The sequence below is a fragment of the Stegodyphus dumicola genome, chromosome 6 (genome assembly GCF_044657685.1).
Source record: "Stegodyphus dumicola isolate Sdum_Otavi_A_Nest chromosome 6, ASM4465768v1".
Taxonomy (NCBI): domain Eukaryota; kingdom Metazoa; phylum Arthropoda; class Arachnida; order Araneae; family Eresidae; genus Stegodyphus; species Stegodyphus dumicola.
In genome coordinates this window covers 16,165,563-16,185,057 of record NC_140773.1, presented here as the reverse complement: position 1 = coordinate 16,185,057, position 19,495 = coordinate 16,165,563, and the positions used below count along the sequence as shown (strand labels likewise).

Here is a 19,495-nt window from a genome sequence, read left to right as displayed (position 1 = left end):
GATTCTTCGTAAATGAAAAGGTGGGCGTTATACGTAGGAATATACGGTATTTAGTTAATTTAAAATGTGAATAAAAATAAGAGCGAAAACTGCTATTTGTTTTTGGTTGTTTATATCTATTAAAATGAGACTTATTATTGCACACTTTTTTTAAAAAACTAGAAGATATATGCCTCTACAGTGCATAACAAAGTAATACTAGTAACAAAATATATGACGGATTATATATTTTATGCTTAAGGATAGGTAATTTATTACGGCAGTTTATTAACATGGCAGTCGATAATTTATTAAGTTTTTAAAATAAATTCTAAAAATATATTTGAATGAAAAATATTAATAAAATATGAAGGCAAAATTTCAAACATATGTCTCGAAGAAAGTGTTTTGCTTTGTTCGAAAATTCTCTAAGTAAAAAGCTACAGCTAAAAAAACCCACACAATTGTTTGTACAAATAAAAACTTGCGGCGAAAAAAACTAATATAATAAATTAAATTTGCTTTCTTCCGTCTTCTTATATTTTATTGATCGTAGAATGAATTTATCCAGCTAGTCCGGGAATGGTTGTCACTCTAGAATTTACTTAAGTTTTAAACAACATTTATTTTAGATTTTCTTAAAACGTTCCTTTTCCATTTAGATAGGTTTTTCCAAATAGTTCAATAGATTATGTTTACATACAAAATAAAGTAAACTAAAATGAAACAAATATTATAAATTTTACATTGCTAAGTTTATGAATTTTTATTCGTGCTTTGAATGAATTCAAGGACTATTATTTTCAACAGAGGGTGAAACGTGTGATTTAAATATGCGTGAATGGCTACTATGTTTTTACGTCAAAAACTAAGGTTTCTTATTTTTTCTGGAAGCTAAATCGAATCGAAAAATAGTAAAAATTTCCTTTAAGAGCTTAAACTCTTCTCTGGCTTGTTATAGATTTCTCTAGCTCTAGCTTCTCTAGCTATTTGATAGAAACTAGTTATTCATCATCTATGCCAAACCGAAATAGAGGTAACTAATTATGCTGAAACATAGATAAGACGAGCCAGGTTTAGTTGCTTGGAAAATAAAATTCGGTGAAGTATTTCTGAGGAAATATTATTCATGACTCAAGGGAGTATGAACTTTTAAGACGCTCATTCAGTATAGTATTCAGTGACTCTGACTGCCATACCGGAGGCCCCGGGTTCGAATATCGGAGAAGGCATGGATGTTTATAATTGGATACCGTCTGTGAAGCATGGGGACACTAAAATATGCTCTGAGCCAAAAGTACTCTCGAGAGGTAGCTGGTAGGGAAGAGAGGTGAAGACCGTTGGAACCGCCCGGCCCGTGGTACACTCCCTCAAAATTGGGGGGGGGAACTTAGCTAAAGTCATGCTGTCACCTAGTACTCAAATATGGTATTCAAGACTCATGCCAACAATAGGCGCATTTGACCCCATGCTGCGATGAATGTCGTAGGTATGTGCTGACCGTTGTCGGGCAATTGAGATAGGTAACAACAACAAGAGCATACTATCCAGCACACTGTATAGCTATTACATATTGTTGCGTTTTTCTTTTCTGACACCAGTTGTTACGTTATTATCTTCCTTCACGTTCATACGGGGTTTGTATGGATTTGGAGTGAATGCTGACGACACTACTTGATGAAATATCGAAACACACTTTATTTAGCCAATATTAATCAGGACAGCTCCGAAGTCACTTTTTACAGTTGTCGAAGATCTACTATAAACACACTGACACAATCAGCGACACAGCGTTCACACTATCAGGCTATAACGATAGAAACAGCTTCACTGCAAAGCACCAGAGTACAGCTCCCGACTCTGCTCGGTCGATCTCGGAACTCCACGTACTCTCGAGACTCTCCACGCTACAAATCGCGATGCATTCGACGACACGCAGAGCACAGCTCCCGACTCTTCGGTTCAGTCGTTCCCGGAGCTCAAACCGCTCCCTCGACGATGCACAAACCGCGATACACTACGAGATCTTTCGGTGCGTTCGATGACCCACTCGGCACTCGCTGCCCGGCTGTCAACTCAATCGACTCCGCAGAGATTGACTCGCTAGACGAGACACCAACTCGATACTATCTCGCACTCTATGCGAGGCACACACACTCACTGACTGCGGATTAGTAGGGCTTATATAGCTTTCGGCTTGTGTTCGAGAACATTCTGGGCTAAACCGGTAAGAATTCGTTCCAGAAGGTTCTCCATCCGTCCATGGTATATCGCCAATTTTGTCGCCAAATGGGCGATTCCTCGCCAAATGTGGCAACCCTGCCTTACCTTGCCGTTTTATGGCAACCCTAAAACTGCTTTGCGGGAAAGCTATCTTACCGCACCTGTACATTTCGCAACAATATTTTGTATTACGATTATTTTACTTCTTTGCAATGTTTAACACAGGTAAAGCATGCGGGGACTCTCTGCCTTTGTCCCAACCCAGGCGTGGGGCCGGGTAATCTGGGGTGCTATCCCAATTAATGGTTGGGAGCGTACAGACAGATTTGTATGTCATGTAACCCTTTCTAACATTCAGAGTGAAGCAAATATTCACGCATTAAACTCGTATGTTACTGAAGTCGGAAAGTTCCCTTGTGTTTCTCGATCAGCGTACTTTCAAATATGAAAGCCGTATCGCCTTGAAGCCAGCAACTTCTCAAATATATCTCTATTAGCATACTGACGAGCATTAAAGCTGTATCGCATTGAAGCCTTCTCGAGCATTTCCCTACAATCAACCTCGCAAGCATTAAAAGCCTCTGAAGAATGCAAAATGTAATATGTAACAGCGCATCCTAAAACCAGTTTGAAGGCATCCCCAAAGCGCAACCTGTTTTTCTCTGAGATCCCAGATATGGCTCGGTACGGACTGTTTAGTCAATGAAAAGCAAACCAGGACATATATCCACCACTACGAGTCACAAAAGACTATTCGGTGTTATCCGCCAACTCTAAGACTTCTATCTCACTCAATACAGTGATTCAAAGTGATTATTTTCAGATTATCATTATGCTTATTTGAATTCAAATTTCTAATTCCATTTCTGAAATTTTCTTCTTGGCATTTCTTTACCTAGTATTCTTCTACTGCTTTTAGTGGTCCTACTTTCCTTGAATTTTCTTTTCTAATATTGTTGATGAGTTTTAAAATGTATAGAGGTATTCCATATACCCTTTTTTCATCACTGAATTTCGTTATTTAAAAGTTTGGGTTTCTCTATTCAACAATGCAATCTGCTTCTAAGGTCTCTTGTCTTAAATTTTCTTTTTTCTGTATCAACCGCTGCTACATATATTTTCAACTTTCATTACACTGATGGCTTTGATTTTATTATTCGGCAACTGTTCCACAGAAAAAAGCCAATCAAGACCTCTGAATTATTTTTACTGTTTCACAAATTCTTCAGCAGAGTATCTTCTTGACAAAATATCCGTAGAATTATGAAATCCTTTACAATGCTTTCAGTTTTCTGGATTTGGTAAATATTGTATTTCCCTGGTCCTGTTATTTGCAAATTAAGTATTATCTTTTATCTAGCATAACGCTACAGAAGAATCAGTCCATTGAATGTAATTGTTACCAAAAGCAACGTTAACAGCTGTCAAGGATTATTTGACTACTCGCTACTCGATTTGAATTATAGACTTAAGACAGTGAGACCGTTGCAAACGAAAAAGTCTTAGAAATGTTCCGTTTCGGTCATTTGTCTTTCAGTTTGATATGCTTCATATGAGAAAGCTAACTATTGGAGACTGCTAGAATTAAGATTTTAAGATGACAAGATGGCCAAATTTCTGCGATCCTTTTCCTTTCTTGGATGTCCTTATCCAGCTGAATTGTTACATGCAACACTTTGCTGGAATTTTTGGAAGGAAAGATAAGGGTCTCTTCTAGGACGCATCAAAAGCTACCAGACAGGCAACAGTAAGAACACCTTTATACACCAACCTCGACTATTGCTGGGTACCATATTTTAGACCAAATTGCGATCATTTACTAAATCAAGAAAATGCACAATCAGTCATTGATAGAGAAATAGCATGAACGGAAATTGTTTTAACTACTGTAAGATTTTCACTAGTGTAATTCTCAGTTACTGCAGAAAGTGGCGAATCTTAAGAACTAGTTAGCGAATAATCGCTTAAGTTTGTGTGACAAGAAACAACAAGGTGGAAGGGTAACTAACCCTTTATTATTCCAATAAAATTTAACAAAACTCCGTCTTGGAATGTACAATCAAAGCCGACAGTTGGGCTTGAACTGAAGAGAATAAGAATTAAACTAAAACTAAAATTAACTGAAAAAATATATCCGAAGCTATCAGGTTTCTAATGCAGTTGGCCCCTTAAACACCAGATGAATGCAAAGCTATCAAGGGCCTGAGTACGGCCGAGCGTAATAACAGCTTTGAGAGAGAGAGTGGCCAAAAGGCAGACGCGTGTAAATCAGAAACTCTGATTCTCTCTGACTTTGCGGTTTATATATAGCTCCTCCTCATTAAGTATTCAGAAAGATTCCAAAACTACTTACTGGCCGGAAGTAGTAGTTAAGAATTTGACAGGAAAGGAACTTAAAATTTAACTGTTAATAAAATTAACATAATCCTTACACTACCATTAATGATCTAAGAATTTAAGGCACTTGGAGAAAGTTATCTCTTGTGTTTAATTTCATCACAATAATTCCAAGGAAAAAGCCGATTATTACTTCTGGCTCTGAAGTTGTAAGCAGAAGTCTTCTTTGTGAAGTTTATTGAAGATTTTATTATCACACGATTTTATCGCACCGCTGAATTTAATTCTTGAACAAATTATTTCAGAGATTATGCTCGCTGGTTTAAAATGCTTTTTTATCATGTGTATTAAACTAATCAAATTTGTTTTATATCCTTTTATTAACTCTTTGAGGGGCAGGAAGAGGTAATTAACTTTTTCAGCAAAACTCTTGTTTTATTTACTATATCAGGTGTTACAATGAAATAACTTGCGACAATTACACATATTTTATCCAAGACGCCTGAAAAAAAAATGACCACTTCTGGTGGATAGTGTCCGTGACCACCGCCCACACAACACATCCCTACAAATCAGTCTCTATGGTACTCATGGAAACAGGTTTTCTTTCAAGCAGAGTGCAACTTTGCATGTGCTGCATTCCCACACTGTTCTTACAGGCTTTTTCTTGGTGCTGATGCTTATTTTCTTGAAGACGAATTGTTGCATCAACTACTGGCTTATGTTTCTGGATTGGTTTATGTTTCTTCATTGCCATCTAAAGAGCTACAAGGGAACTTCAGAAACGGTCTTGAAAACCATTTGCACAAGCACCGCCCTTCAAAGAGTTAAAGCGACATAAAAAGACATTATCACCTGCATAGGATCAACACTGGCGTTGGATGGAATCTTATTTTTGAGCCAATTAGGAAACATTCTGCGCTGGTAGAGAGGCTTTCAATCATACACTCTCCTCATATTACTATCGCCTTATTTGCCGACGATACCGCTATCGTATCTCAAGCTTCAACCATCAATACTATACAAATTTTTCTACAAAACTATTTGGAGCTTCTTGGAACTAGATGACGCTGTGGAGAATTGCCATTAACGCTGACAAAACCAAAGCCATTATTTTCAGAAAAGGGCAAACAAACTTCCTTCCGCCTAATCCTATCTTCTTTGACGACGAAATTCAGTAGACGGATCAAGTGAAGTATCTCGGAGTCACACTTGACAAAAAACTCACTTTTCGGCAACATTTACACGAAACTGTCAGGAAATTCAATATCTCAATAGCTACTATGCGTCCTCTCCTCGGCAGACATAGCAATATGACTATCAACAATAAGCTTACTTTATACAAGTCCCTCCTTAGACCTACTTTACTTTACGCCAGTCCGGTATGGGGACACGCCGCTAAAACTCACATAAAAAAGATCCAAGTTATTCAAAATAAAACCCTTCGTGAAATTATTAATGCACCCTGGTTCATCCCAAATTCATATATTCACAGACATCTTCAAATTGATGCTATACAAAATTATATCAAAAACTTGCAACACATTTTTTCCTTTCTGTACTATTACATCCAAACAGCTGTATCAGCTCTTTACGATGCTCACCTTTTCCTAGAGCAAAACACAAATATCCGAAGGATATTTCGGATATTTTTACTTAACATTTTGTTAATTATTTGAAGTACCTACTACCTTACTGATCCAGCATTTTTTCACATTGCTGGTCTATTTTCATTCATTTCATCTTTCTTCGCCGACTGATGGCAGCTAAGCGAAATATCCCATTCTACCATCTTGATTCTTCATATTTTCCTTTTGTTCCAGATATTCCTTTATTTGATGCCGAGTAAAAGCGCGCTGTCATTCTCTTTCCATTCGACACAAGTCAAGTCTATATCCTGTGCCACATTCCCGCTAAAAATAGGAAGAAATATTCCTCCTTTCCTATTTTCAACAAGAACCCCATGATGTTCTTATTGAAACTAAGGATTGGACTATATATAAAATTCTGTCACCACAGCTGTTGAAGGCTCAAAACCAACCACAGGAGTTTGGGGTTCTTGATTTTTCATGATGCATTTCCGGTTACCTGCGGGGACTTAGGAATAAGTGCAAAGCACTATCCTTTATTTCAGTTTTTAATTGTGTATAGTTTACAGTTCGAGTTCGATTCTAGAAACAATGTTTAATTTTTAACCCAATATTTAGCACAAGGTACCGAAATTTGATGGTAATATCAGTTCTTTTATTCTCTTTCTTAATTTAAAATGCTTTCGTTCCTTCATAACACCACACAGAAATTACCATATTTCATTCAACATCCGTGTAGCAAGGATATGTGCGAATAATTACATGTGTGGAATTTAGAACGTCGGTAAAAAGGAAACGAGAGAAAAGAGAATGAGATAATATGAGGTACTCCATTAAGTAAGAAGAAGAAAAGACTTAAACAAAGCTTTTGAAACTGAAATGCTTTTTGAATTGAGTTTTAATTTTATTCAGCAGTAAAATTTGGTTTCATGAGTTAGTAATAGTAAATATTACTTTTAGTTAGAGAGATAAGGAAATATTATTGCATAATTGTTAATTTTTTCAGTTTCTTATGTTTATAGTTATTTTCAAATTTTTTAAAGCTAAAATCATTGTTGAAACGCTAGCCAGCAATTCAAAGTTTTCCGATTGAGAGTCTTCTTATTATTATAACTTATATTTGGAGTTATATATATATATTCTTATTATTATTAACTTATATTTGGAAATATAAGTTCTCGTAATTTGAAAAGCAATATGCTGGGTATACGATAAATTAAGATATCGTAAATGCTCATTCGCTTAAAATATTACGAGAAATACGCATTTTATATGATATAAAATTATTGTCATCATTATTATTGTTGTTATAATAATTACTATTAGCTCAAAAGGGACTTTAATCCTGAATGGGATATTACTCTTGAAACGGCATTTTGGATCGAAACACTTAAATTCCTTGTATCACTTTCCAAATTATTGCTACCGAAAACCTATTGCCCTGTACTATGTTTAAAAAAATAAGTAATGAAATATCTGCATGAATGTATGTATGTTTCTCGCACTGTGAAAAAACAACGGTACCTAGACCTATTAAATTTTGAATAACGTAATTCAAGACAAGAATAAGCAAGTGGCGCCATCTGTTGGTGAAACCAGAACTAAAACACAATTTCTTTAAAGCGGAAGGCACCGATGGATTGGAATTAGGATCGTTACGTGATATTTAACAAATAAAGTAAACACACACAATGTTAATAATAAAAAGACAAAACAAGTTTTGTAAAACTGTCTTAGTAAGAAAAACTGAACATTGATAGGAAAAACTCAAAAAAGATTGGGGAAAAAAAAAAAAAAAAACAGAAAAATGCATACCAGCACGTAACGCAGCATCGCGAATTCTAAACATACACTTCTATGCTGCTGTTAAAATTTTTGTAATTTTTCTGTTGAACTGCATATGGCGTAAGTGCGAAGGAAATCATGTTTAATAATAAAGCTAAAAGGACAAAAAAGAATAGTTTAGTAGGAGTGAGTGTAACAGCAATTTGGTTGATTGCCAGCTCAGCGAAAGCGTAAGGAACCTTAACAAACCCTTTTGGGTGATTGTTAAAATCTGAAACCTTTCAATTTTTTTTTTTATAATTTTTATTCTTAGATTTTTCTATTGTTGTTTTTATAATTATTGTTATAATTATTACATAGATTATTATTACTGTCACTTTAACGACTACTACTATGCAATAGTTCTTAATTTACTGTTTAAATTATTTACGCCGCTACGCCCGCAGACAGATTTTTTGGTTTAACGTAACACTGATATTCGAATTTGTAAAAATCAGTGCCTATTAGCAGCATTTCCTTACTTTTATTCCTAAAATTTAAATTAGAACAAGGAAAACACGATGCATTTGATACACGTGACTTACATACTTTCAGAAAATGCAATTACTGCATGATTTTATTCATTAAAACAATGCATTGCTTAGAAAAATAACTTTACAGTAATTTGTCACTTTCCAGTTCACGTGTGCTCTGTTTAGGAGCAGATAATGAAAAGACTGAAAAGAGCAATAACTTGAGATAGAGCGAAGTCACCCTTTCTTCGAGAAAAAGAACGTCAATTTTTTACTGTTTCCGATATTTGTGTATTCCCACGTGACTTGTGTGGGACTTAAAGGATAAACAAAGAGAGGCAAGGGAAGCGTTTCAAAAATCTTTTGAAGGGTACAGTTTTCCGAGATAAGAGTTTTCTCTTCTAAACAAAACATCTTTTTTAAATTTAGGGCATTTGAGCTTAATTTTAGGAGTAGTTTTTAAGTTGAACTTGTTACGCAAATTCTCTTTCTTAATAAAACAAATAAGATTCTTTAAATGAAAAGCTTGAAATGGCCATGCTTTTATTTTTCTTAAGAATACGAAAATAGTTAAATGTGTAAAGCCAAGCTACTGTTTTCGGTAATATGCCAACCTCAGTTATTTAACATTTTCTTATTTCATCTGCAGTTACAGTTAGTGTTAGGAAAATTAGGTTAAGATGACGTGTATATATAAGGGCCGGTGGCACAGTGGCTAGCGCATAGCGCAGCAGCACCACAGGTCCGGGGCTCGATTCCCGGGCTAGGCAAGGTCGACTCAACCTTTCATACCTTGATTTCCATCACTTGGATCGATAAAATGAGTACCAAGTTCACTTGGGGACTAAACACTGTGGATCCTGCCGCAAGTTGACCACTTGTTCAGGGCATATGCTTACGCACCCCGGGGCACACGGTCAAGAAAGCAGTTTTCGGGCACTGCAGTCCTTAGGACTTTTACGCCACTGAGTTTTTTTTTAGTTTTTGACGTGTATATGTTACGGTGAAACACCGAAAACTGGAGAATGTCGACTTTCACTTGTAAATGTCAAGATTCACATAGTCGCTTGGTGTATGTCCGAAATATTTTCCAAATACTCTTATTTCTAACTTACACCGGTGAATGTCGACATTCACCATGTAATAATGGTGAATGTTGGACATATAAGAATATTATATTTCCTTCTCCGTAATTCATTCGCGAAAAAACGCACTTGAGACTCAGAATAAGAACTTCAGAATATAAGAACTTAAAACACACAGTACATTGAAAATGAGAAAGGAAAATAAAAGAAGTTATAAACTTACCAAATTATGTGATCCAAATCTTATTTATTGCAACAACTTAAACTATTATGACACTTTGAATTGCACAAGAGGCCCTTGCTTTTACAACTGCATTTATTTGTGTAACACTTCCTTTTGGAATGGCATCGTGTACATATACTCCTCTCTTTTCGACCTACACCAGAGCATATCTGTGACTGTCGACATACACCGGTGAGGGTCCGAATGTACAAGAATGTAAAGAAATATTCGATCTTTCACCGACGTATTTGGTGAATGTTGACATTCTCCGGTGAAAGTCGACATTCTCCAAATATCGGTGTTTCACCGTAACATATATAAACCGAATGATAGATAAAAGTGTAGTTTAATTAGTGTAGTTTAATTTTAGTTTAATAAATAGTTAAAAGTGTTCAAGAGTCTGCTAAAAGCATTTAAGCTCTATACTATGTTATTTAAGCATTTATATTAGACGTAGATTTAATACAGAATCATAGTAACTTCGTGTAATAAATTTGAAATGATATCTAATCATTGCAATATATATGGAGTTTCACAAAAGCAGACATCATTTGACTTTATTAATTTAATAATAAAGAATAAATGGTTCAACCAATTTCAGTTATATTAGAAGCTTTGAGTAAACTTTCGTCTAGCCCGCCGTATTGCGTAAGAGAAGTTAAATATTAATGCTTTCGTTTCAATAGTAAACTGATTCAAAAGGAAAGTAAATGTTGTTAGTGTACACTATATTTGAATAAAAATTTAATTAATTAATAAAAATGAAAATAATCAATATGTTAAAAATTTTTTTTTCTCATAATCAATGAGAAAATTAGCTGAAATGATTTCTTGATGCAAATCTTACGCATTATTTCGTAAAATTCGAAGAAAACGCTGAAAAAATAGACTAGATAGGATACGAACCGGAAATATATTGTTATGAATTTTGTACATACATAGATGATTTTAGTGCAATTATTGATGCATTTTTCTGTAAAATGTAATATGAAAATCTAGATAGACGAGTTATGCTGGAAAATTAAGAATATAGAGGCAAGTCTTTTTAACATTGAGTAAATGGGTATCTCGGTAATATGGCGGGATATCGCCAAGTTGGCATCGGTATTGGCGACTAATCTTTGTCGCCAAATTTTGCGAGAAATCGCCCAAAGTCATCAAATTTGGCGGACATTTGGCGACATTTTGATCTGGTCCTGTGTCACCGAAATAGGTACACGGACTTATAGGTACACAGACTTCAATATACCTAGAGATAAAAATATTCATACTTGAATGAATTTAATTGATGACTAAATTAGCTGTAACTAAAATTCGGCCTGATATTGCCTTTCAGTAATTTGGAGAAGCAGAAATTATTAGAAATATCTTGACGGCCCAGTTTTAAGGCCTGATAGAGGATCTGCTTTCATTTGTTTTTGTTGCGAGCTGTTACTTCAGAGCGATTTCAGAGTATTGAAAACTTCGCCTTTTAGATGCAGTTTGCTTGTGTTCTGTTTAATATTCTTAGCAGTTTAACTATCGATTATGCACTGAAATACTGTGAACGTATTTCTGTGGAAAATTCCAGAATTCTGAAGTTTTTTTTTATTCGTAGTCCAAAGGGACAATTTGCCCTGAAGGATTATTAAAACCCTCTCAGCGTTAAGGCCGGAAAATTCCATACAGAAGGTTGCCTTCCACATTCATTATACATGAAAATTTCTGCTATCTTTTAATGTATCTGATTTCAGTTTGGATGTATATTGGAAGAAAAGGAATCAAGGTACAAAATGAAAGAGTCATTTTTTAATTAAAATCAAGAAAATATCACTTATTTATGACATTTTGAGGAACTTTGAAATTTCAAGGCTAAACCCGTAACGCTCAGAGGGTTAATTTCGTTTTGGCATCTTGCATTGAAAACTTTAAAAGGCTGTATCACTTTTCAAATCGTTGCCACCATATATTATCGCCCTGTCTTATATTTAAAGAAATTAAATAATGAAGAATCTGCATAAATGTATGTATGTTTCTCGCATTGTGATTAAACAACGGTACCTAGAGCCATAAAAATTTGAATAACGTTATCTTCCACAGAAGATGGGCATGTGGCAGCCCTAACTTGAGTTTGAAATTTGTTTTATTATGAATTTCAGATTTTGTAACATTTCAGCGAATTTTTGATTAAAAAATCTAAACGATTTCAAAGCGAGCTATGGCAACAACGTACGAAAAAAAAAAAAACTTTTTTTATCTCCAGCGCAAGAGACTCTGTATCGTAATTTCTAAAGATATGCTCATTTTAAAATTATTTTGCGATATTGCTGTTGAATTGAATTTTATGGTTTAAGTGCGAAGAACGTGATATTTAATAAATAAATGTGCCACACAAAATGTAAAAAAAAAAAAAAAAAACCTTTGGACGTAATTTAAAATCTGAAACCTTTCAGATTTTTCTTTTCTTTTTTCCTGTCTTTTTTTCCTTTTCTTTTTTCTTTTTAAGACCATAAATTTTCTCAACTTCATTGGGCTTGTGCGCATTCAATTTATTACAAACCCGTAACGCACGCAACACATTTTCGCCCCCTCAAGGACTGCAAGTCCCGGGCATATTGTATACTATAGAAACTACTACCAAAATCTCCATCTTTAATGAAAAAGATAAGCAAAAAGCAAGATATTTTGGTAAAAAGAGGACTAAAAAAAGGCCTAACTCCAAACAAATAAACAAAAATTTGGGGGAAAAAGTGTTTGACTAAAAATTAGCAATCGAACCATGAAGAATTTCACGGGCATAGAACCCTCAAAAGAAATTGATGATATTACTATTACTAATTAGCCAAGAAGAGCTTGTAGAGACATTAGGTATTTATTGGAAGCAAGAGAGATTGAAAAATTAGCAACGCCTTCGCCGGGAATCGAACCACGTCCCTCTGGAATACCAGCCCAGCGTGCAGAACCACTACACCACGAAGTCACGCTAGGAAAGTGGGAGAAATACCTTATATACCTTTTTAAAGGGAGACTGGGGTTTTCAGGGGACCCAATCGCCAAATCCTGGGTGTGGAGAAACCTCATCCAACATCCTTTTAGTTCGGGCGCCACTGTAGAAACATTAGGTATTTTTTGGAAGCAAGAAAGATTCCATTCCATTCCATTGACGGCAGACGCGAGCACTGTACCTTTACCATAGGGTGAATCAGTTCCGCACCGCGCCCCCCAAGATCTAGAGCAGCCAAAGAGGCCACACGAGAGCCGCGTACTGAAAGACCAAGCCCAACGCCGGATCCACCCAGGGCAGTTCAACGAACCAAAGGCCCATAGGGGACCCACACCCCGTTGCCCAGGCGTCAGATTTATTAAAGAAATATTTACATGGCCAAACAAGGGCATAGAGAGATACAATTGAGTAAAGTACATTAATAATATATCAAGGATTGTACAAATTTAACAATAAGAGGTAAAGATTACAAGATTACAAGATAAAGCAAGTTACACGAAAATGAGTACAGAACGCTGAAGGCGTGTTATAAGTTAAGGGCATCACGATAAATTTAGTATATGAGAGGTAATACAATTCAGCAACGCCTTCGCCGGGAATCGAACCACTGCCCTCTGGAATACCGGCCCAGTGTGCAGAACCACTACACCGCGAAGGCACGCTAGGAAAGTCCGAGAAATACCTTATAAGGTATTAGTTTCGAAATATGTTGTTTCGTTTTGTAAGGTTCTTATGTTAAATATCTAATTATTGTAATTTTGATCTTTACTTTAACTTCTTCTTTCCGCATTCCTCAACAAATTGAAAATTAGCTTTTAGCGAACTGAACCACTTAAATGGTAGCTCAACGAAATGAGTTTCACTCTGCAGTGGTAAGCAGTTACAGTAAGAACTCGTCTGAATCATTTTGTCGTCTGGCTTCAAAAATAGTTGGATTCCCTGCCTGACAATGTATTTCCCATCCCTGCCAGTAGGGTGCTTGTTGCGTTAAATCGCAATCTTGCGCTGTCGACACCCAAATAACTTCAATTTCAACAGCAAGCATCCGAAAAAGAGAGAAGCAGTTTTCTTTTCCAGCAGAACTTCTTGAAATTGAATATTCCTGCCTTACCTCTTCTGTAGTGTTGAACGTAACATGGTGCATTTGCTTTCATGCGGGGGGGGGGAATATGCTTTGCAGTAAAAACAGGAGGTATTTAATTCTACCATTTGGGCTAATCATACACTGAAGTGACAAAAGTCATGGGATACCTCCTAATATTTTGTCGGTCCTCCTTTTGCCCGGCGAAGTGCAGCAACTCGACGTGGCATGGACTCAACAAGTCGTTGGAAGTCTCCTGCAGGAATATTGAGCCATGCTGCCTCTATAGACGTCCATAATTGTGAAAGTGTTGACGGTGCAGGGTTTTGGGCACGAACTGACTTCTCGATGATGTCCCATAAATATTCGATGGGATTCATGTCGGGCGATCTAGGTGGCCAGATCATTCGCTGGAATTGTTCAAAGTGTTCTTCTAACCAATCGCGAACAATTGTGGCCCGGTGACATGGCGCATTGTCATCCATAAAAATCCCATCGTTGTTTGAGTACGGGAAGTCCATGAATGGCTGTAAGTGATCTCCAAGTAGCTGAAGGTATCCATTTCCAGTCAATGATCGGTTCAGTTGCACCAGAGGACCGAGTCTATGCCATGTAAAAACAGCCCAGACCATTATGGAACCACCACCAGCTTGAACCGTGCCTTGTTGACAACTTGGGTCCATGGCTTCGTGGGGTCTGCGCCACACTCGAACCCTACCATCAGCTCTTACCAACTGAAATCGTGACTCATATGACCAAGCCACGGTTTTCCATTCGTTTAGGGACCAACCGATATGCTCACGAGCCCACGAGAGTCGCTGCAGGCGATGTCATGCTGTCAGTAAAGGCACTCGAGTCGGTCTTCTGCTGGCATAGCCCAAGGAAGACAAATTTCGCCGCACTGTCCTATCGGACACGTCCCTCGTACATCCCACATTTATATCTGCGGTTATTTGACGCAGTGTTGCTTGTCTGTGAACATTGACAACTCTACGCAGACGTCGCTGGTCTCGGTCGTTAAGTGCAGGTGGTTGGCCACTGCGCTGTCCATGGTGGGATGTTATGCCTGATACTATCGGCACACTCTTGACACTGTGGATCTCGGAATGTTGAATTCCCTGACGATATCCGAAATGGAATGACCCATGCGTCTAGCTCCAACTACCATTCCGCGTTCAAAGTCTGTTAATTCTCTTCGTGCGGCCATAATCACGTCAAAGCCTCTTCACATGAATAACTTGAACACAAATGAAAGCCCTGCCAAAGCACTTCGCATTTATACATTTTCTGTGCGATACTACTGCCATATGTATATTTGCATATTGCTATCCCATGACTTTTGTCACTTCAGTGTATGTTAAGTATTGGAGTACACTAAGTATACTCGGGCGAATCACTGCATAATGGTTTTCATAACCGTAGGTAATTCAGGCGAATCAGAGAAAAGATTAAGTTGAGAGTTTTGAATCTTAAAGAAAGAGAGAGAGTTTCTGGCCCCCGTACCGTGTTTTTAGTGTTTGCCATCTATATCTAAATGTAATTACCTCGGCTTTTACATTCTCTCTCATCCGATAGCTTTAAACTTACGCACTAGTTAAATGAGTCAGGTTATAGCTTTTTTATTTCACTGTGTAGTCCTAGACTACTTTACTATCAACTTTTAAATTAGTGTCTCTTACTGTTTAATTTACATTGGCCCCAAGTAGTGGTTTATCTATAGCACGAGCTATGCCTTTTCTCTTAAAAGTTCAAATCAAATAAAGAAGGTTATTTTAACCTTCGCAAGTCTCTGTCATGCTATTTTCCAACGTAGCGATAACTCGTTAGTTACCTTGCAGGACTCAATTTCAAGTACCAGCTCAATTGCAACCTTATAATTTCTATTCGAGTCTGTTGCCATTCGAAAAGCGTAAGATATTATTCTTTCAGATTTGATCTGTCAGTTATTAATTAGCAAACTACACTATTTAAAAGCAGTAGATTCAGTTCTTAAGAATATACTTTTTAAATTTTGAATCTGTTTTGATTTAAATAAAAATGCATTTATTTCATGATACATGTAATTAAAAGTTTTATTATATATATTACCGAATTAAATATTTTTACCGAATTACCTTACATATTTTTCCATTTCTTAAATATACAGAAGATATATATATATATAGCGTATCCATGTTAGTCTAAATGTATATTTATCTAGTATCCTATTAGTGGTTCGTAATTCGACCCGAGCCTCTCTATCGATAAACTATACAGATAAACCATATTTAACTTAAAAAGTGCTCTTTTGGCTGATAGTTAAAATCTAGACCTTTTCAGACTTTTTAATCTATTATTATTTTTAATATTTTGCTGTAAGATCTGTTTATTTATTTATTTATTTATTTTGATGCGGGAATTGTAAAATTTGTAGGATGCTTGGTTTGATCAATGTTATAATAAACTCACTGACCAAAATGCTATAAATTTCTCGGGCACTTAAATCAAAATTAAGGGCTTTGAAGACCATAATGCGGACTTGATCAGTAGATAAAAATGACACCAAAGCATTCAAAATGTACGCAGCTTTGTGAGCGAGAAAAGGAAATAATTTGTTCGGGGTGGAAGAAGAGTTTTTTATTTGAAGAGGGAAAATTTTTTTAACCTCTTCATCAGGATGTGGATCGAAGCCTGCTTCAATAGAAAATCATTTTTGGGGGATCTGAATTCCTTAAAACAAAAAGAAATACAGCTATCTTTTTTATATTCAGTAAAATTTTTGTTTAGGATCCATCTTTAATTTATTCTTTTTATAACATGGAAGAAGATAAAGCGGGAAAGGTTTCTTGTCCGTTAGGTTACAGAAATTAGATATTGCTTTGCAGAGACATTAGGCACTTTTTTGGAAGCAGGAAAAGTGAAAAATGAGCAACGCATTCGCCGTGAATCGAACCACGGACCTCTGGAATACGCGCCCAGCGTGCTGACCACTGTACTACGAAGGCATGCTAATAAGGCGGGAGAAATATCTTATAGCTGATACTGCTTATTCTTCTGGATTCGAAAGGATTTTGACCAAATCCTTGATTCCATCATAACCAACAGAAAGGAGTGCGTCTGTTTTGGCCATTGATTTGGGCAACTTATAAGTGACTGTATGAGTTTATCCAGCTCCGTCTCACTTTTAACGGAGAATATCCCAGGGAGGAGGGGACATACATTATTTTAATAGTGGACACCAAGATCAAAAGATCTCGCACTCCGATTTCTCACCAACCTCCTGAGTGGACTTAGATGATTTTTAAAAGCCCCCTTCCCCCATGCTGCAAAACGAAATTCCATGCCTTCTCTGGGATTCGAGCTTTGGACCAATAATATGGTAGCCATCACCGCTAGCCACTATATCGAATACAGTGACAGAAATTAGGTTCATTGATTCATTGAATATAATTTAGATACCAAGGAGAAAAGGGAATTATGTGGTATTAATTCATATTTAAACTAAATGGCGGGATCATTTCACTTCATTGGCTATTAAAATCTTAGTCGTATATTCTCTTTCCCAGATCGTCTTTGTTCCTTATTTTCTATATGATTGTACAGAGGCTGTTCGCACATTTTTTAGACGATGTATATTGTATTCACAAAACTAAATTACATAAAATTCTTGTGTTTTAAATGTTCTATTTGACATCCCTTATTCTGAACTATCTTTCGACACCGCAATTTCCAGGATAATAATGCCTTTGAAGTGGCAGAAGCGATATTCCATCCCATTCCTCCCGAACAGCTTTCCAGACTCCTGTTAGGGTTTGGGGAAAACGTTTCGATAATGCAGTTTTTAAAAGTCCGAAAGCAAAAAAATCCATAGGTGACACATCGGGAGATTTAGTAGGGATATCGGTGAAGGGTATGGCCTTGATACCAGTTTTTTGTTCCATTTCTTTTAGAAAATTACAGTGGATTTTGATGTGTGACTGCTAGCTTTGTCCTGATGGAGTCTCACAGATTGAATGGCACTGTGGGTAAAGCGATGGTATTTCATTCAGAAAAATTGGCGATAAAATATGTTCTTGATAGTATTTGGAGTTAATCTTGACAATTTTTTGCACTCTCTTTATTTTTAACTTGCCATTATAAGAAAAACCAGCAATAATCATGAATCCCTTAGAAAAACTTTCTTTCGATTTTTTGAACCATGTACTTAATTTTTTTCTCCCCTTTTATGATACTAAATTGCTCTTTTTTTGTTACAATCATTTAAATACACCCATGCTTCATATATTGTGACAAGTGTTTTCCATTTTTCTTTGGATAAGTGTTTCTCATATAGAATTCTGCAGCGTGTCTTACGTTGAGCGATATGCTTTGGAAGAAGACGATGCATATTGCGTTTTTTCGCTTTCTTAAGATTTTAATCAACGTTTATCATTTTGTTTACAGTGGACATCGAGCATTTTAATGATTTTGCAACTATTATTTGACTAGGGGGATTTTCTTTTAACATTAAACAACGTACCTTTGCAATAGTCGATGATATCCGTTTTTTCCTTGGATACTTGTTTGGAATTTTTGTCCAACTTGAGGCTCCAATTTGACGTTTTTTTCCTTTCTTGTTGATGATATTATCTATCGACGCTTTAGATATCACAAAACCATGATTCTCACATCGTTTTTGGATAACGGAGTATGCATATTTCTCTTCAGAAAGAGCGTAAATGTAGCCTTCGAACCACTGCTTTGTTAAATTCGCCATTTTGAATAAAAACAAAACTTTCAAGCCACAGACAATAATTTTGACTTTTAGAAACATAGTACAATTGTAATTACTTCTTTTGCAGCAAACGAATTTTTATTACCGCTTACCAAAATCGTCTAAAAAATGTGCGAACAGCCTCTGTATATGAGAAATGAATATAATTCGACTTGTAAAACCTGTTCAGTCTTATACTTTATGAATTGTTACATAACCATGTTGCTTTTTTACTTACCATTAAATGAGTAAAGGTTTTGTATGTACAAATACTATATACTGTAGCCTCAAAAATATATTATATTTTGCAAAATTCTTTCACTAATGTTGACATGTTTTTTTTAAATTCAGACCGATTTGGACAAAGATTTAGTCGGTGACGCTTGTGACAATAATTTAGACAAGTAAGTATAAAATTTTATATATAGTTGTGCATTTTTGTTAACTATGGCAACGCATTGTGAATGCTTAAGCATTTTAAGATTATACTGTACATATATTATATACTATATATTTTATACAGCGAAGTGTTCAAGAAAATAAGTCTACAATAAGAATACATATTTGTAGTGACACAATTATTTTCTAGGATCAGATTTTCAAACTAGAATTTTGCTGAAAATCTTTTGTTGTAGAGTTTGCGTGTATGATTAAAGGCAGAGTTAAAAACGATACCAAAACTGGAATATAATCAATAAAAGTCATAAATGCAAAGCAAACTGCAAAATATGAACAAAATTAATTATAGCTGCATTTAAATATATTTCTTATTAAATAAAAGCACTGTACAAAATTTATTTATTCATTTTATTCAATATTTGCTCATGTTTTGTTACAATATTAATCAAACACTTTAAATTTGTAACATTTTGTAAAGTAGAGTAATGCCATTAACTTCTTAAATTGAATGTCATTAGTATTCGATTTAATTCGACGTATGCTTTTATGCTGAATAACAGATTAAAA

General features: G+C 35.8%; 1 protein-coding gene across 1 annotated transcript in view; it reads left to right on the top strand.

Moving 5' to 3' along the window:
- LOC118205901 (cartilage oligomeric matrix protein-like) overlaps positions 1 to 19,495 on the top strand; it is a 242,136-nt gene that overhangs the window by 179,407 nt on the left and 43,234 nt on the right. Inside the window, exon 16 of the mRNA XM_035378174.2 lies at positions 18,881 to 18,933. Coding sequence (XP_035234065.1) covers positions 18,881 to 18,933 — 53 coding nt within the window. The remainder of the gene's footprint in view (positions 1 to 18,880; positions 18,934 to 19,495) is intronic.